General features: G+C 46.4%; 1 protein-coding gene and 1 long non-coding RNA gene across 2 annotated transcripts; both read right to left on the reverse strand.

The window, feature by feature from the left end:
- Positions 1 to 789: 789 nt before the first annotated feature.
- On the reverse strand, positions 790 to 16,577 carry EIF2B5 (eukaryotic translation initiation factor 2B subunit epsilon). Its single transcript, XM_042820865.1, has 18 exons — positions 16,516 to 16,577; positions 15,750 to 15,882; positions 15,363 to 15,554; positions 14,272 to 14,396; positions 13,419 to 13,604; positions 13,149 to 13,326; positions 12,023 to 12,103; positions 11,310 to 11,387; positions 10,923 to 11,235; positions 10,136 to 10,281; positions 9,717 to 9,855; positions 9,159 to 9,257; positions 8,425 to 8,532; positions 7,791 to 7,881; positions 6,877 to 7,000; positions 4,690 to 4,815; positions 3,164 to 3,274; positions 790 to 2,220 (listed from the first exon to the last, which is right to left on the reverse strand). Exons 1-18 carry the CDS (start codon positions 16,575 to 16,577, stop codon positions 2,155 to 2,157), a joined length of 2,358 nt encoding a protein of 785 aa, XP_042676799.1. The 3' UTR covers positions 790 to 2,154.
- A 1,902-nt stretch (positions 16,578 to 18,479) lies between these two features.
- On the reverse strand, positions 18,480 to 19,595 carry LOC122161194. The gene is made up of 3 exons (XR_006169118.1): positions 19,268 to 19,595; positions 18,684 to 18,805; positions 18,480 to 18,570 (listed from the first exon to the last, which is right to left on the reverse strand). It is a non-coding gene; the product is annotated as an uncharacterized LOC122161194 (long non-coding RNA).
- Between the last annotated feature and the right edge of the window lie 196 nt (positions 19,596 to 19,791).

A 19,791-nucleotide genomic window follows, 5' to 3' on the forward strand; every position in this document is an offset into this window, starting at 1 on the left:
CCTCTGCGCCTCACAGCCTCCCTGACAGCCATGCACGGGTCCCAGCATCACCCTTATTCTCCACTTAAGATAAGCAGCAGGGAACTATTTTCTCGTTGTAAGCTGTGTGCTATTGTTAGCTGAAACACCGGGAGAAACACATCCATCACACAAGATGAGTGCTGTGGCCTTAATGCTCACACAGCTCAAAGTAACACAGCAACTGCAGCCAAACCTGATCTCAGGCATTTCTAACCTTCCAACCAAACACAAGCTTTGACAGGAAGCACTAGAAACCATCAAGCTGCCCCCTTGATTAAGCAAAGCAATTAATGCTTCTGTAAAAAAGTATGCACTCACCTGCCCATAGGGATGCTGAACTATGCCAGAACTCCATGCTGGAGAACCTCAAGTCCTTTTTGCTGTTCTACTGGCACCTCCAGTACAATCCACTACACTCCACTATCAGGAGGGCATGGCACAATACATACCCAATATTCACCCTAGTTCTCCTCACAGCAAAGAAAAAGCAGATTTCATAGGATTTCCGTAAGCCCGCACAAAACTAAGCCTCATTCACGTCAGGATTCTAAGTTCAGCAGTTGTGACAAACTGTTCTCTGCTTTCAAATAACGAGGTCACGAGCAATCATTGAGCCTTTATACCAATTCAGAGTGCTGACATCTTTACCTGCTTAACATGTGCTTGAAATCTGTTGAGCAAAAAGTAGCAATGCGTTACCTAGCTTACCTGTAAGCCTTGCTCAACTGTACAACAAAGACGCATACAAACAAACCAAGCAGGCCAATATCACCAGCAGTTTTTATTTGCTCCCTGAATTAAATAACGGCAGATACAGAAAACTCAGATACCATTTCCCCAACATTTACAAGGCTGAGTTTGCACTGGAGAAAACAAGCAGTTATGCACAATCCTGGCAACTGGTAGTGTGAGTGCACAAGATGGCCCTGCAGCATCAGTTCGGAAGAGGCAGCACCCCCAGCCTCCAGCATCCACTGCTGTCCCCTCACTGATGTTTGTGGCACCATGGAACGGCCAAGTAAAGATCCTGAGCGGGCAGCTCCAGTGCTTATTTCCCCTCCCTCTCACGGGGTTTATTCCATGCTCCTCCTGAAGGGGCAGAGGCAAGGTCAGAATACCCAATTTATAATCCACATAATGAACAGAAGCTGCCCCTGAAAGCAGCTGGTTCAGTCAGTGCCCACAGAGCAAAACACAGGCGTAGCTGTGCAGCAGGAGGAGCTAGGCATCTCTGCTCCCTTTTTGTTAAAATATAAACCAACAAAGAAACAGACACTGCTAAAACAACGTGTCTGCTCAGCTGGGGACGCGCAGAAGGCAGATCGCACCTAAGATGCAGTAAACTGTACAGCATTTCACTGAGCAGCGTGCATCTGCTATTAGCCAACCCCTGTTAGGGGAGCTGAGTTTACACCATCCCCTGTTCTAAAGAAAGGGGACACACATGATATTACCAACTCTGCTGTGCAACCCTTCTTTAGATACTGGCACAGCAGATGGCAAGAGGTTCTCCCTTTTGTAAAGATCACAAACACCTTCTGGACTGCAAAGTGCCTTGGGCATCCTAAAACAACTAACTGCATCTTCTCAAGGCACAGGAACTCTTGAATCCCAGTCCCGCACTCCAGATCCTAATCCACATGCTTCTACTTACCAACCTTGCCAGTGTCTCTTCAGCAGGAGTTCTCTTAGCTCCAGAAGCAATGACTCCCAATAACTGGGCTGTATGACCACTCTTCCACGACCCAAATGGTTTGATTTACAAGGATGTCGTATGCATTTGCATTTATTTGCTCCCTTTGCATTAGTAACAAGGAGTTCCCGAAAGATAGCTTACAGTGCACCGTATCCAGGCCCCACAGGGATTCTAGATGTCATTGCCTCCTGCTTTTCCCATATTGTTTTTACACTGTGCTGCAACCATCCAACGTAACGTGCCACTAGGCAAGCAAGGGTGGCAGGGAGGGAGGGAAGTAGCAAAGTTGGGAATGCACAACACAATTAGTGATGGGATTGTCAGTCACTTTGATGTCAGGCCCCACAACTACACACCATGCACTGGCACTGATCTTGCCCTGCCCACTCAGCCCAGAAAGGCAGTGAGAGTGCCTCTTCTCATGCCAAGTCACCACGTCAGTCTTGGTCGCCATCAGACGACTCTTCTTCTGCCTCCTCCAACCACTGGATGAACTTCTGAAGCTGCAGACAGAATGAAATGTAACTGGGTCACAAGCGACAAACAGGTGCTGGAAACACTCAAAAACTATATTGTGCTGTTGCAAGTACTACTGCTGCACATAAGAACAGGTTCATTGGGTTCCTCCAACCAGTACCCACAACATTCTGTCAGATGACAAAAGCATGAGAGTTTTCCAGAGCTCAAGGGAGGAGAGATGACAGCAGTGCCTTAGCTAGGACACTGGAAGCTCTGCCAGGAGAAACCTGCTCCCTCATAGAACGCTATAAAAAGGCAGCCTGCTTCTACCTTGAATCACCATCTGAAAGCATTGCTGACCTATACTATGAGTTGACTTTGCAAAGACTTTAAACAAAGCTGCAGTTTCTCAGAGATTGCTTTCTTCACTTCCTCCTCTTACCATCCATGGACGAGGACTGGAACAAGGCTCAGCCAAACTGCAGCATAAAATTCTGTCTGATGTAGGGGGGAAGTTATATGCTCCTTCACAGCGTAAGCCAAATGAAACCACTCACTACTGCAGATGCTTAGAAATATATGCAAAGGGGCTGGTGAGCCAAGAATGAAAGTTTCAAAGGGATTGCATGGGACCAGCAAACAGGGCACTGGCCTAAGGCCCATTTCAGATAGGTGCTGACTTAGTGAAACTGTGCTGCTGCTCCAGAAAGCACAGGCCTCATGCTACAGAACCCACTAAAAACCATGCTCCTCTTCTCCCACCTCCATTCTTCATCAAACAGGATGATTACAGCAAAATGCACACAAACATCCATTTTGGACAGCAAGGTTGCACTGTTCAGCACTGAATACACTGGTGCACTACTGGCCTACTGTGCAATGGCTGCTCCACAGAAGGTGACAGTGGCACTGAACTCAACTCTGCAGTTCCTTCTAGGAGCTGTTGGAACACACACGCACAATAGACTCCACACTTCTGGGACTTACCCTCTGGTTTTTACGAAGCTGCTTCCCCTTGTCAGATGTGTTCCGCAGAGAGAACCAGTTGAGAATTACATCTTCTTCCAGAATCTCCAGCTGGTAAAACGTCATCAACACCTGCATTGATTAGAAAAGCACAACAAGGCTCTTTATAAACTCTTTTGGGATGAGCTCACGTCCAAGCTCCAAGCCTGCATGTAATTTATGGCTCCTAGCACCATCCTTAACACAACACAATCCTTTTGTTTCAATTTGATTTTGATGTTAAAAATAACTGTTTTTCCCTATTGAGCTTTATGCTCCTGATAGCTGGATGCTATGACACGTGATGAGTCAAAGCTCAAGTCCCATCAGCTTCAGCTCTGTGGTTGCCCACAGCTCTCGAGCATACCCTGCAACAAGAGGCCACAGAGGGTGTCATCAGTTCAAGATGTTGCTTTGGTTGTCTTTTTAAAGCACCGAAAAACCCATCCAACGAAGCCGGTCAGACCTGCCCCAGGCTCCCTCTTCCTGACAGTTCTCTCTTAAAAGTGCCTTATGGCAGGTGTCAAAGCAATTGGTCCTCTGACAGTTCAAAATCCTGCCCAGTGCAGCGAGGGTAAGATGCAACCATTCTTTCTCAGGGTGCCTTTGTGCTCTGGCAGCGCAGGCACTTTGCAGTTGATCTCCTTGCAGCAGAGCGCTGACAAAGCTGGCTGCCAGCTCCAAACATAAAGTGTCACTTCAATTCTCAGCCTCCAGGGAAACCCAGGCTCCTAGAACAATGGACACATGCCAAATAATTGCTCTAATTCAATGACATTTTGGCTCACCAAACCTCAGGGCTTTGGCTCTGATCCACGCTAAGCGCTTTGCCATTTGCCAGAAACCCTGGTAGCTGAAGTTAGGATTACTTTTTTTTGGGAAACCAGGAGTTAAGCAAACCTTATATACACAGGGAATAGACAGGGGCTACCTGACACACTGGGATGGGAAAAAACTTTCAATCTAAATCAAATACTCTCAGTTTGAAAGGGCAGAAAGAATGCATGGACAAAGTATTCGTAGGTAGGAATATACCGAACATTCTTAGAACAGGGAGACAGGTAATAAGCCACATGTCAGCTTCTCTTTATTTCCAGTTTCACAACTTGGTTGGTCACAATAATAAATTCTTTTCTTATTCCTAGCATTGCTTGTTTTGCACTCTACAGTAGCATAAATCATTTGCAGTCAGATCTCAGGCCCACAAATAAAGAGGTGTGGAGAGTCGAGGCCATTCACAGCACCACACAAGGACACCTAGGTTAGAAGCTGCAAAGTAACAGCTCACTTCAGGCTTCATGCCAGTATTTAATAATTACCCTCAGCTGTGCTCAGTCATATGCAGACAAAAAAAAAAGCAATTGTTACAGCTAGATTTTCTATACACACTCTCAATTGAGACCCCAATTTTCTTTCCTCTGAAGCAGACAAGCTGATGATGTGAACAAGATGGATTTCATCACAACTGCAGCAAAAACAAGTCCTCAGAGCTGGGAGCAGATACTCACTTTAGCTATTGATGTGCAAAGACTGTCGTGTTCCAGGAAGAACTCCTCAATGGCAAATAAGGCATTCAAGTGATCTGACGAACGTTTTATGTAGTTCTTAAACAACGGGGTCCAGTTCTTCAACAGCTGCAGGGAGAAAGAAGGGTTCCTGAGCTGTGAGACAGATGTGTGTGCTCAGCCCCACTTCTCAGCTGTGCTGCACTGAGAAACTGACCCAGAACAGCATTTCACAAAACTCTTCAGCTGACCAGTTAATGTACTTGCCCTCCTCTGTCCATTAAACAGATGTCTGCACACATGAGATATAATAACAAGACCTGCTTTTACCAAACAACCTTGAGAACATGTTAGTGTTTTTGGTGTTGATTCCTTACTGGAACACTGGATTATCACAATAAATGTGTTTAACAGAGCCTTCACATCACTTTGCAGCAGACTGACACACTGGGGTATGTACATGCTCTCAAACTTTCCACCCAAAAGCAGCTAGCATTTTAGTGGAACTTCCTTTTGAAGCAGAAGAGCAAATAACAACAAAGAGAAAAAGAGAGTGCCAAGAAAATGACCAGTTTCCAGTCAGCAAAGATCCCTTTGTTCCCTGAATGCACAATCCCATGTTGTATGCTCCTGCATGATATTACAGAGAGGAAGGATCCCTACCAGAAACCTGAAGAGACGCACCACAGATGCTAGCTGCTGGGCAGCAGTGCAAACACTAGCCAGCTTAGCAATTACTAATACTTAGATTTGAGAAGCACAAGCACTAGCTTGATGAATTGCTAAAATTGCCTCCCTGAGATCTTTTTAGACACCCTCACCTACATAACTTTGTTTGATACTGCTTTGGTAACAACAGAAACGCAGCAACTTCAGCCACATCCGCCCAAGGTGTGCCTACAGTCTGGGAAGGGTCGTGTTTTCTGTACCACCTCTGCTTCACAACTTGTACAAGAGCCAAACAAGACAACAGGTATACTTCAAATCGGATAACTCTTTCTCAGACCTCTACATCTCATCTGAAAAATACCCACAGGCATATCCCTTTACAGATGGTCATTTCTTAAGTTGCTGCAACACTTAGGAGCTTCATGTTCAGGAGCCAGCACTTCAGAGCACACACTGTGGTTTCAAGTCAAATCATACATCATAACTATGGCATTTCCACAATTTCCCCATCTGAGCTGTCTGAGACTGCTCCACTGGTGCTCTTGCACAAACAACCCACCTTCCTTCAGCATCTCCTCACCAGAACTGAGCTACAAGGAGATTAAGAAATGTGATACAGATCTCCAAAGTTCAGCAGGCTTCCAACATTCAAGACTCTCAAAATTCAAGTATTCCCATCCCATACAAAATCACTTTGCCATATGTAAGCTGTTATAAGCAGATCTCAGCCTGACACGACTATTGACTGAGGCCATTTTAGCTGCACAGCTACAAACTTCAGCTACATTTTTATTATGTACTGCTCTAAGAAACGTGCTGGCTGTTTTTTGAACAGGAGCATTTGGAGACTGAGCCTCATGTCTATGCTAGGAAGATTATGCAGCACATCCTCCTGGAAGAGATTAAGGAGCATGTGAGATGTGGAGGTGCTCAGAGGCACCCGGCACAGCATCACCAAGGACTGATACGCCTGACCAGTCTGGTGGCCTCTCATAATGGAGTGATGGCATCAATGGACAAAAGAAGGGCAACTAATGTCATATATTTGGACTTATGCAAGGCCTTTGACATGGTCCCACACTACTTCCTTATGTCTGATTTTTCCAGTGTGTTGGAAAAGATCCCATTGGGAGAGGAGAGCTCCCTGCTGCCCCAAGGATAGGACTTACGATGGATTGGAATCACGTTCCTGGAATGCAGGCCCATAAAGACAACTCTATCAGTCCTTTTCTGATCTCTTCTACAAGTTATACGTTCAACTACCACATAGAAAACAGGCAACAATCAGAGGTACTGAAGTAGAGCTCCCCACGCTTGCAGTCTGAGCAGAGTTCCATCAAGCAGGTACAAAAATTTCAGCTCATTTTTACTTCTTTAGAAGACAGAAAGGCTCACAGACTCGAGGAGTTCAAGTGGCTTCAGGCTTAAGAAAAAAAGACTTAGCAACCAGGAAGTACCTCAGGCAGACTCCTACACACCAGAAGACAAGCCCCAAGTAGAGTCAAATGGAGCAGCACTCACAGGAAGTAATGCTGAGAAATAGTTCTGGGAGTCCAGGTTTGCATCCAGCTGCTGTAATGGGAACTCCAGAATCACTTTACTGAGCACCTGCATCATCTCATTCAGACTGATGTTATACGCATACCTGCAAGGAGAAAGGCACAAAAAAATTAAACAAACATTTCACAGAATCTCATCTTTGTGGATTGTGGATCCTCACAGAGATACAGTGGAAGACATAAATCAAATCTTCTGCTCTTTTTCTTTTTTCTCCAGCTTATCAGTCCCCCTCCTTGCCCCCGCCCCCAAAACAAAAAACCTACCTCATGTTCACATAATGTACAGCTTGCATTAACCCTGGGTAAGACCAGAAGTCCTGAAAATCTGCTATCACAGAGGAACAAGCTGTTGCAGGGACAGCACCCTGACATTTACTAGAGTGCTGCATGAATACTGTTGCGCAAAAGAAGGAAAACAGGTTTGCATTTAAGAAATATTAGGTAAAAGGCACTCTGATTACATGTTCCAGACTTGCTGCTGTATAAAGACAGCAGACAAGCCATACTACAGCATAGTTTCAGCTGCAGGCAGCTGGTTGAGCTCTCCAGTGCAAAGAGCTGCAGTTCCTGCAAACTTACAAGAAATTGGTGCTAAGAACTGGCTTGCTCTCTTTCGGTCCTTAGTTACTTCACATAATTCCACCTTCTGTTACAGAATTAGGGCTACTAAAGCTTAATGATTGAGGAAGCTGTAGGTGTGTTAACACCTATCCACATTCAGTCGTAACCTCTGATCTACATTTCTCCTTCTGCAACACTGGCAAAATTCATATGTAACAATCAAATACAGTTATCTACGCGAGTTCTCTTTCTCAATCCACTGCAAAACACGACTGTTCAAGATAACATACAGTATCTTCACAAGGGGACACTCACTTGAGAGAGTTGATTTCCAGGACCAAGTTGTCACAGGAAATGTTTTCTTCTTCACCCCTCTGTAATGTACCCAGAACCTCATTCTGGAAAACTAATAGAAGAAAGGACAGGTAGTTCGACAGGTCAAGGAAGAACAGACTCTTCACAGTTCCAAAGAAACCATGGTCTCAACAAAGGAAGCCTTCTGAAACAGGAATCTATTTGCTCACCATGAGTTTGCACAAATCCACATAAAGTATACTTTAAAATACTGGTAGAATTCAAATAAAGGAAAAGATTTGACAGATAGCATTGATCTAACCATGCAAATCAGTACAAATCTATTTATCTTTGCAATCTTTCAGAGCAGTTTCTAATGTACTTCCACAATCAATTCCTTCCTGTTCAGAGAAACCTTATATTTCCTTACCTAAAGGTATGAATTAAGAGCTAGAATTCAATACTTTCCTTTGGGCAGATTTCTTCAGGTGAAAAAGGTGAGTTTTTCTTTCCCCGTTTTGTCTGAACCCATTTCAAACCCACATTAACTTCACAAAACAAAAAATAAAGCATCTCTGCCAAAAGAGGCAGCTACTACAAGAAAGTTATGGAGTACAGTAGCAGTAAGCTTGTTCTCAGCAGCCCCATCTCTCACCTTTGATGTCGTCTAGCTGAGGGGACGCTGCCCGACTGTCTGGCTCCTCAGAGCCCATGCTCAGGTCGCTGTCTGACTCACTCTCTTCTTCTGAAAGCATAGCTGGGCCTGATGAAGAGAAGACAGTATTCAGTGCTCAAAAGCTGCAGTTGTCACATGTGTAAAAAACCAGGTGTTGCAGAGAATTCACAATTGAGTCAACAACTATCTGTCCTTGCGTGGAATATTTTACTTACAGGTCCAGATGGTTGGAATTGCTGCAGAGGAAACACTACAGCTGGCACTGGGACAAGGGGACTTGTATTTGAGTCTGCAGGCACACAGCAAAGGACAGGGACAGAAGCAAATGCATCTCATGCAGACTGCTGACTCATTACAGAGCAGTGTCAGCACTCTCACTAGCTGGAAGAAGACCAGAACCCAGGGCAGAGAAAGCCCATTCCTTCTACAGGAAGATCTGGTAGCCCATGGTGTGCCCTTCAGAGAACAGACAGCTGTGTGCATTCATGCAGGTGAACCATCTTTCACAGAGCACAGGAAGAGAGAACCCAGCCCTTCACCTTCTATGTAACCTCTCATACCCACACACAAATCCATTATCTGGAAGCCAGACTGCTTCACGGAGCCCAAGCCTTATTCTGGGAACTATAATCAGTGTTCCACTCAGTAACTCTGCTTGACACTGAAAGTCTGTCTGTCCATCCCCAGGTTAATCACACTAAACTCCTTCTCACCCCATAGACTCTGTCTCTGCTCTTCATCATCTTCATTTTTGTCATCTGCTTTCCAGAGATAGCCTCTGCCTTCTGAGCCCACATCCTTTTTGTTGTAGCCTGAAAAAGCAATTAAGAAGGAAGGTTTACCCATAAGCAGGTCCAATACCAGTATATTCAAAATACACTAGTAAAATTTGCATTCTACTGCTCCTAAACACCCCACATCAAGAGACTGGTAGGAACAGTATCTCACAAAGTCCTCGGACACAGTCCAGGTACAAGGACATGCGTCTTACACCTTCCTTGAATGGAACATTGTTTTCAATTTCAGCTTAACTTCAGGAAAAATGGAAAACAGACAAGTCCACACAGATTTCAGTGCTGGGATACAAGGCAGAACACCCCACAGTCCAACTTCCACCAAATATCCTTGCTTGACTTGCTGAAAGCACACGTTCCAAGCTGAATGCAGCATTAAGTTCCTGCCTGCAACTGCAGAGTATAGAACAAGGAAAAGACTCCCAGAAGATGAAGGATAAAGTCCTTCATGGAGTATGGAACCAGAAATACTCGTACCTTTCAGCTTCACTTTGCTCTCCTCCTTGTTCACACCAGAATCATCACTGAACTGGTCGTCATCCTCCTCCTCCTCATCTGGTGGGTGTAGAGAGATCACTGTGCCCTCTGAAAGAGTGATGTCAGGACCAACCACCACCTGAAAAATACATGCAACGTGTCTCAGTAAAGTAATACCCTGACTGCTCCTTTATCCCTCCATCAGAAGGGAGGACAGCAGCTCCAGAAAGTCTATTGCAAGGGAGGGTCAGACAAACATAAATGAAGACAGCACTGCTAGACCACATATCAAGCTACCCTAGCCAATATGTGCTTGAAGGTAGAAGAAGTGGGAGCAGCAACATACCACCACCTCTGAGAAAATGCCTGTATTCTGAAATGGCCAAGGAAAGTAGAAAGAAAACCAGAAACGTACTTACCTGTGAGGAGAGGACACAGTGAGGTTTTAGCTTTACTTTCTCCTTCACTTCAGCTTCATCACAGATAACGGAATGCTGGATCTGCACATTATCTGCTATGTGTACTCCATCCCAAAGAAAAGCTCCATCCAACGTGACTTCATTACCTGTTACACATCAACAAGTACAAATACTTTGAGCAAGACAGACTGCTGTTCTCCTACAGTATCGAGTTCACTGGTAAGCATCTTACTGAATCTAGGACTGAATGCCCTTGATGCATAATGGACATTGGATGAGAATTAAAAAAAAGCCAGCCTTACAGGCCCACATCCACTTCTTACCCAAAGCTAAAAGATCAGTTAGATCTCTGTGGAGAGCAAACAAGTTGACAATACCAACTGACGTCTTTGTTTTGTACAATCACAGCCAACTCACATACAGAAAAATAGATCCAGAACACGAAAGCAGGAGTACCGTGTAGCTTACAAAAACAGGGACAGATATCCTTTATTTGTAGCATTTGGGCAGGTAATAATTCTACATTGTTAAACACACTCTACTGCATTAAGCATTCTCTACTGCTAAAAAAACCTATTCACACGCAGTGCCTTTCACCTTTCAGCATCACTACCATACCCTGAAATCTGTCCTCCACGAGAAAACAAAGCTTTTCTCCTTTCTTCCCATTGGAAGTCCTTAAGTATCCAGCATCCATCCCCAGAGCCACATGCACTTGAAAAACAAAATCCCAGCAACTTGTGCCCTTCTCTGGCATGCCATGCACACCCCCCTGTCTCATACTCACCTATCCTACAGTTCTGCCCAATAACACTGTTCATTATTGAGCAGTTGCTGCCAATGACTGTTCCCTGCCCAATGAGCACGTTCTCTTTCAGCATGCTGCCATGACCAAGGCTAACGTCCACTCCCCGGTAAACGTTGTGTTTAGAATGGGTATAACTCTGATTCTTGTCATCAGTGAAGTTCATCTCTGGAGTCAAAGGATAAACCCAGCGCCTGATGATGTCAGAGCACACAGCTTCATACATTAGTAGGTTGCATATGTGAGCACCATACTCTTCTGTCGTTACATGCATATGGATTTGGTTCCCCAGGATCTGGAAACAGGATATGTCAGAGGATTCTCTTGTCCAGGGCAACAGGATCTCCCTTGTAACATTCCTCTCCTTACCTCCTCGTTCACTAACAGACCACGCACAAAGTCATCCCGTGTCTGGTAGTCAAAATTGTCTGTGAAAAGCTCAGCCACCTGTCAGGAATAAAATGTAAGGAACTAATGTAATTACAGAAACAGTGGCCAGGGAAGTCAGTTAATTGATGGCTATTCGGTGGTTCTCAGAGAGATGACCTATGTGTTACAGGATAGTAATGCTCTTGCCCTGAAATTCTGGTTTTCAGAATAAGGAAAAAATATCTTTAGCACCTCCAAGCTGTCCACCTAGCCCTGCTTTGTAGTTTTACTTCTAAAGCAAGCCTTGGGATCAGCCTTCCAAGATTTGGAGGAAACACTACCAAGCCTAATCTAGAATAACCCTGACTCTAAGCCTAACACGGTACCAGCTTTCAAGTACAAACTCTTTCACAGCATAGCCATCAACTCTGCTCCATACTTGACTTCACCCCAAGTGAAATTGCTTTCTTTCCAGCGTTTTCATTTTGTGCACAGTTACCCATCTACTGATGCACGCATGGTTAGCTCGCCTTGGGTGCGGAATGGCACTCCTGCAGTCAGCACAGCAGTTCCACAAGATCCTGGCTCACTCATTGAGCATGGCTGGCAGTTCTGGTTTCCAAACTCAGTGCGACAAAGGCACCCCCCACCTATCAGCAGAGCCAAGGAAGCAATGCCCATTGAATTCTGATTCTCTGATGGGCAGAACTCACCTGTGGAGAACAGATGCTGATGTGACAATCCAGCAAATCGTGGCGCACCTCAACGTTCTCAATAGAGTTCTGAAACAGACTCTGTAAGAGGAAAAAATTCAGAAGATCTGAGTGTCTCCCTCAATACTGAATCCCAGAGGTCTTCTACAGGCCAGAGGTATCATAGTGACTGAATTCTTAAATAAGTTGCTGTTCTGGAGATCAAAGAAGTCTACAATCAACAGTGAGACACAAGCTTAGCAGGCACAGCCTGGTGCACACAGCTGTGCATCAGTCAGCAGGGACTGCCCTCAGCCTTACACAGTGCACTTCTCCAAGAAACAGCCTGTGCAACAAACAACCCCTTTTCTTTCGGGAGGCTCCTTATCTTCAGTTGCTAAAAATTATACAAAGAACACTAATAAATCGAAATGCAGTACTCATAGCTTTCATACCTCCTGTACATTTTCACAGCTTCTTTTTTTTCCCTTTTTCATTTCAGGCAATGATTTGTTCATTTGAAGGTAAAAAAAACAGTCTACCGATCACTGACTTGAGTTTGAAAGTGCCATATATGCACAGTCTTAATTCTGAGTTGAAAAACATCTATTTATCTCACTGGGGAAAATACCTCCACTGGTACGTTGATGTTAACTGAGATGTTAGCTGAGCACTTAGCTACATTACTAGCAGAGCCCATAAGCTTTCTAAAGAAACAGTACAGATAGAAGAGGTGAGTACTACAGCTTGCATCTCCTGTAATTCCACCCTGTGTCAGGCTCAGTATCACTTAAAATGAATTATGTATGGCAGTAGCATAGGAGCTCCATACATTAGTCATAAACAAATCATCTGTCAACACAGATCATCCACCTCCTGCGTTCCACATAGCAGAAAGGATTCAAACTGAATTTTGAGAAATGTCTGCCCCATCTTCAAATGCTGAAATGAGTCCCAGCACTATTTCACCAAGCCTTAAATAAAGTTAAAGGAAAAAAAGCCAGTTTACCAAGAGTTACTTCCTATCATCTGCTCCTCCAAAAGAAGCAGCAAGAACAGTTTCCCAGCCCTCACTCAAGGAGGATTTCCTTGGGGTGGGCTGCTTCGCTACTGCAGCCCTTTTCCACCCATCGGCTTCCAGACGCACCATAGGAAAGCGGAAGCGTTTCAGCCCCTGGGTTCTCTGATAGTGAAGGACACGGTTTGTGGCACTATCCATAGCAATAACAATGTCATCCTCTTTGCACCTGGCATGGTGACCAGGTGAGGACTCCTTGAAAATCATCGTCATCACAGAAACATTCTTTTCCATCTTGCGACGCAACCTGAAGAAGAAAAACAAAAAACGAGGACAATTTTAAAATCACTCTCCAGACAGTCAGAGCCCAGACAAGCATGAGCTTCTTCCGGCACCTACCTGTGCTCTTCCAAGGCTCTGGACACATTGAGGTTGGATACCACATCCCCAGTGACAAGAATGAAGTCAGAACGAACAAGGGACTTGGCATCGACATCTCGCAGCACGTCACCAAGGGAGCGGTACAGGTCCGAGGTCACAAAGCGCACTGCGTTGGGAGAGGTGTGGCGGCACCACTTGGACCTTCTGAAGGACAGAAATACATCAAAAAGGCATTAAAATGTTATTTCCCATACACAATACAGTAGGACACAGAGTTCCGGAGCACGGCACATCTGTAAGTGCATGCAGAGAACCCCATGGCAGTGAGCCCTCCATCCACACGCTTAGGCACGTCCGTTTATGTGCAGCAGATGAACTGAAGGACATCAGAGCAAGACTGAAGCTTATGGGAATTTAAGAAACTGGACTTTGCTAAAAACCAAGTTTGACAATGGAGAAATGAAGAACGTTACACAGCCCAATGTTTTTTTCTCTGAAAACAGTGCAGAAAAGACCACATGCAAAGCTGCAGAAAGCAAAGACAAAGGTGCTGTCAGACACACCTGCTTCCATAAACTTCATTACACATCAAAACAGGGCGTAATGAAAGGGCTGCTATTGCAATTTACACAGCTAGCCAGGCAACTCCTGCATTTAAATGCGTCCCCAAACACTCAACCATTTTAAAACACTGAGCAACTACCCCAAGAATGGTCTTTTTTGAAATGTGCCAGGAGGCACTGCTTGCAAGGCAATCTGTAGCACGTGGTTTTTAGCAGAAAAATTAGTGAAATATAAAACCTTTGAGATTTGTTGGAGGATAAGAAGAATATGTTCCACAATAAAGCTAAAAAGAAAATGAGATTCTTACTGTAAATGCTCTTTTATCTCAGCTGACTTCCAACAGCAGAAAACAAAGGTTTCTTCTACTCCAGTTGCTGTTAAGAACTCCAAGGTGTAATCAATCATGGCCACATTTGCCATAGGTAAAAGAGCCTGAGAAAAAGAGACATGCAGAGAACTGAACACTGTACCTCAGCAGAAGAAAGTACCTCCCAGCTTCAGGACATAAGACCATCAGCAGTGTCAAAAAAAATAAAATAAAAAAAATCATGAATAACTGCACCATCTCCTTTCAACCAAAATATTCAGAGTGGGCCTAAGCAGTGAGAACTGGTTTCCGATGTTCTGTTGGGTCAGATCCTCACTTCACAATGGAAGGCATGAACAAGGTAAAGTTATCACATACAAAGCTCTTTAAGAGGATATGAATGAGACTAGAAAAAGAAAAAATCCCAGCATGCCAATTCCCTGACTCAGGCTTCAACTGTTACAAGAAAAACCTGTCAGATGTGAGTGATGAAGCCACAGGCCTATGCGTATGCAGAATACAAAGCAGTAGGAAAAAGAAAAAAGACCCGGTCTGATGCAAAGTAAGTACTCCCTTGTCTTGAGACTCAGTTCATGCCTTTAAACCAAGTCACTGATTTACAACTGAATGCTGTCTTACTACACTTTAACTCTCTTCGTGATGTTTTGTTCGAGGCTTGATGCTATGAGAATAATTATGACTACCACAAACGTTTAATTAGCAAATTAAGAGTACTGAGCTAAGGGTACTGTTCAGACTTAAGCTCTCTGGAAGCCCCCTTTCCTTCAACACACGGCTTTCTGATCCAGGTAACTAAAGTGCTTTCCCCATCCATTTTGCTGTCCGTGTTATTCCACCCACAACGAATACTTCGCTTATTTCTTTGACATCGCTGCACGACCCGCCTCTCCCTGACATACGGCAAAGCCATCACCGCCAGCGCAACACAGCCTCCCGAATGTAGCCGCTGTCCCTTCAGAAAGAAGAGAACTGCCGGAGGCTTCTGGGCCCGACAGCAGCCCGAGCCCCACCGGGTACCGCGCACCCTCCCGGCAGGGCAGCGGGCGGAGAGGAGGAGAGGGTTTCCTCACCCGCGGACGGTCCTTGGAGATGGGGAAGAAACGACGGTTGAAGCTGTCGGCGACCAGCACGGCCTGGAGCGGCGGCGGCGGCTCCTCCTGCGGCTCGGAGCCGCGGGCCGCACCAGCACCTGCCCCACGCTTCGCGGAGCCGCGGGCCGCCATCTCCTCACGCTGCCACCGCTCCGCCTTCCGCTTCCGGTCCTGCGCCGGAAGTAGCGACGGGAGCTCAGCGGGCTCAGAACTCGAGAGGTGCGGGCGGGCGGCACATGCGCACTGCTCGCATCTCTGCACGGCAGGAAATGGTGGGGCTGTGTTTGCTGTATGCGGGCACTTCGCAGGCGGCCAGCAGGTCGAAGGACGCGATCCTGCCTCTGCTCTGTGATGGTGAGACCTCACCTGCAGTAGCACGTCCAGATGTGGAGGCCTCGGTACAGGAGAGGCTTGGAGCACGTCCAGAGGAGGCCCACAAAAACGATCCGAGGGACGGAACGCCTCCACGGGGACAGGCTGAGGGCTGGGGCTGATCGGCCTGGAGAAGGGAAGGCTCCGGGGAGATCTGAGAGCAGCCTTTCAGTATCTAACGGAGGGGCTATAGGAAAGTTAGGGGCAGACAATTTAGCAGGGTCTGTTGTGATAGGACAAGGGGAAATGGGCTCAAACTAAAAGAGGAGAGATTTAAACTGGATATAAAGGAAGAAAATTAAAATAAGTGTGATGAGGCATGGGTTGCCCAGAGAGGTGGTGGATTCCCCACCCCTGGAGACACCCAAGGTCAGCCTGCACGGGGCTCTGAGCACCTGATGGAGCTGTAGATGCCCCTGTTCAGTGCAGGGAGTTGGATTAGATGGCCTTTAAGGGTCCCTTCCAACTCCAGAGGATCTATAGTTCTATGAAGTCCTTTCTAAAGTGCTTCAACATCAGCCTCACGCTCAGAAGTGAATTGCTGCATACAGCACTTAGGGTGGAAAGCACACCCTCAGCTGAATCCATTCTCTTCCACGTCTGTCTGCTGCCCACTTACAGCACTTCTGTCCCTCTTGCCAGCACTGGAAGCTGCAGGACCTCACGCTTGCCATCCTGCACTTGTGCCGCTCTCCCAGGGTGGACATTCAGCTCCTCCTGTTCTTCCTTGCCGGCCTTTCCTGGCTTCTGGTTCTCTCACTTGCTATAACCCACTCTGATGAGCTGCCTGCTCTGCTCCTTGCTGCTCTCATCTGACAGCATCTCTGCACCCACCCACTTACTGACCAGCAGAAACCAATCTGCTCAGGACACTTGCACCCACTCCCTCTGAGATAGGGCCCCTCTCCAGGGTGAAACACAGCACGCACTTATCAGCCCATGCACAGTGTGCTCTGCCCATTCTGCTGATGAGAAAGGAATGGAGTCACAACTCAGAGTGACAGCGCTGTCCCTGTGTTATCATCAGCCCGAGCAACACCTGTGTCTGAGCAGTCTTCACTGGGCTATGAATGGGAAAAGATAGTAATAAATACAGCATCTCTTTCCACCAGTTGAATTGCATATCATGGACTGATTTAATAGAAAACAGCTCTTCTCTATCTCCCAAAGGACTCTGCAGTGTTGGATATCCCCTGCATTTCCCTTAGCTGTTAAAATGTGGTGCCATCTGCCCCCAGGTACTTGTGACTGAGCCCCTGCTGTGCTTTATGTACCTTGTGACTGCAGTTACTTGACATTAGACAATGGTTTAAAATAAAGCGGCAAGGATGGACACAGCAAGAAAATAAAAATGAGCTGCCCCAGAGAAAGAAATTGTTCCCATTCTTTTCAAAAATAGGTGTCTGCATCCCCTTGGGAATTCTGTTGCCACAGCAAAGAAGCTAACCCCTGAAAAAGAAATAACAAAAAAAAGCTCTCAGATTGTTACAGCTTGAGGAATTAACAAAGATGTGGATTTGTCATTGCCTGAGGGCAGGACAGCATTTTCCTTCCTGCCTTTGCAGCATTAAAGGTATAAACAGCACCAGAAATCAGGTCTGATCCAGCCTGCACAGCCACTGCCGATGTCAAGACTGGGCACACAGAACTCGATGGGACAATCAGCAGATTATCTGTATAATTGCATCCCGTTCTCTGCAAATGAGGCAAATTTCCAAAACATTGCCCTGGTAAATTGGCAGGAGCAAAGGAAGGCAAACCAATGTAATTGCTAATGAACTGAACTCAAAATCAGCCTGATAAATATTCCTCAGGCTTTGCAGAAACATTTCCAGTCGGTTTCCATGAGGACCTGCAGGCCAGTAGCCCTCACAAGAAACACTTTTTGAAAGCAATATAATTGCAGGGGAGCTTTTAAAATTGAAAATAGCTCGTGGAATCTGAGATGAGGCTGCACTGGGTTAGACTGAACATCCACCAAGCCCAATATGCTGCTATGGTTGGACAGGATGTGGAAGAAGCCATGAACTGCAGGGATTTTTTCTACTCCTTCACCCCTTAGAGCAACAAGGAGCAGCATCCAGCAGCTCTGGGAGTAATGAATGGTGGGGATGCCCTGCTTTCTGGTGATCCTCCTCCCAGCCTGTGCTCTTACATAGGCAACTCTTTTTCTCCTCTCTGATCACTTGGTATCTCCTTGGCTTTTCTCTCTGCATACAGGATGCTCTACAATGTATTTCTAAGCCTTGTCAGGCAGCTCCAGATCTGGTCCTATTTTAGACATCTTAGAGGCTCCACATCTAGAGAAGGAGCTGCGTCAGGGATTCCCAAGGATGGTGAGACTCACAGTGAGGATGACAGGAGGTCTGCATGGAGGAGCCATGTATGTAGCACAGGATAAATTTCCCCTCACTAGATGGCACATTCTGCCTGGTGGCCAATGCGTGTCAGAGGTGACATGGGGCACTTGGTACAGGATGTCTGACACCAGGGCCAACCTGGGCTTACTCACAGTGGCTGATACTTGCTCACCAGGTATAGAGAGGGGTCCACCTACCTGAGCTGCCCAGAGCCGCTCCTACCCCTTCAATAACGAGCAGGTGATCACAGAATTGCCAAGGTTGTAAAAGACCTTCAGGATCATCCAGTCCAACCATCCGCCCATCACCAACAGTACTCATTAAACCACGTCCCTCAACGCAAAATCCAAACGTGATGGGACATGCATCCAGCCCTCCTGTGTGCCTGAGCAGCTCTGTTCCTGGCCTCAGGATTTGCATGAGCACCAAACCAAGTCTTGCAGGTGAAAAGAGACCTGCAGACCACAAGTAGGTCAGCAGAGGTGAAGCCCAGACTGACTCTGCTCTGCATCCCCATCCTCCCACGTCCTGGGCTCCAGCCAGGCTGGCAGCAGGAACATTGACTCACAGGCTGTGTCTTGTTCTTTGCTCTTTCGTCCCTTCTCTTCTGTTTCTCACATGCAGGTTTCTGCCAGACAAACTGCTGGGCTTCATCCACTCTTAGCATCCTGCTGCTCCTTTGTTCACAGCCTTGAAAAGTGGACAAAAAGACCACAGGCCACCCAGTCGGCACCTCCTGGGGTTATCACATGCCATAGGATTGCAGAACTGCCTGGTAGCTTTTTCCACTAGCAAGATGCTGGGCATCATACACTACCAATGGGCAAGATGCACTACTGCTGCCACAGCTCCCCGCACCTCAGTTGCCCTCAGCTTGGCTGGGCTGTAGGGTACAATGCCCTGCAAATCTGCATATTTTAGCTGAGTTTCCAATCCTTTACAAGCATTGCCCCAAACCTTACAGCATTCTTGCTTTCTCCACATAGTCCCAGCTGACAACAAACTCCTAACGTGGCTCTTGAGCAAAGTGATGGGATGCCCTGCCTCATCCCACAGGATGTTGCTTCCATCAACCCTCACCAGCTGCTTTTCCCAAGAAGCACCAGCTTTGGGTGGCAGTGCTCACATCCAGCTGACAGACTCATGCTCTACCTGGTGTTCTTCTGGTACTGCTGCTTGTGCTTTGGCTCCATCCTTTGCTGATTCACCTTGCTGGTCACTCAGAGACCGATGGTGTTCCAGGCACAGCAGGCACAGGCTCCTCCTCACTTCTTAGTGAGGACACCCTGTCTGGGGAAGATGAGTCAGCAGCCATCTGGCTTGGCACATGCTCCTGGAGGCAGCCACCCTGTGTGACCCCAGAGGCTGCTCAAGGCTGAAGATGAGATGGGTTTCCCATCAGGGGACACAGCTGGAGCCATCATGGGAAGCCATCAGTGCTCCCAGTCACGGGGAGGAAGATTTTGTTTGCACAACACCAGGAGATCTCATGGGGAAGTGGTCAGGCCACGAGTTGAAGGGCTTCCTCCAGGTTTTATGGGGCACTGGAGCAGAGCTGCCTCCTGTTTTCTCAACTAACCCTTCTCTAGCTCTGACCCATGCAGATTCCTAAAGCAGAATAGCTCTTCCCAAGCAAGTGTGTGAAGTCAGCTCAGAGAGGCTCACCCTTTGTAATT

The sequence above is a fragment of the Centrocercus urophasianus genome, unplaced genomic scaffold, assembly GCF_019232065.1.
Source record: "Centrocercus urophasianus isolate 14NV4802_14NV808 unplaced genomic scaffold, USGS_Curo_1.0 seq_19, whole genome shotgun sequence".
Taxonomy (NCBI): Eukaryota; Metazoa; Chordata; class Aves; order Galliformes; family Phasianidae; genus Centrocercus; species Centrocercus urophasianus.

Coding starts and splice junctions, on each gene's coding strand:
- EIF2B5 (XM_042820865.1), bottom strand. CDS start 16,577: ATGCTGTCAGATGAGAGCAGCAAGGAGCAGAGCAGGCAGCTCATCAGA. Junction 13,605..14,271: donor GAGATAAAAGAGCATTTACA/GTAAGAATCTCA, acceptor TCTGTCCTTCAG/AAGGTCCAAGTGGTGCCGCC. Junction 9,856..10,135: donor ACTGTGTCCTCTCCTCACAG/GTAAGTACGTTT, acceptor TGTATTTTTCAG/GTGGTGGTTGGTCCTGACAT.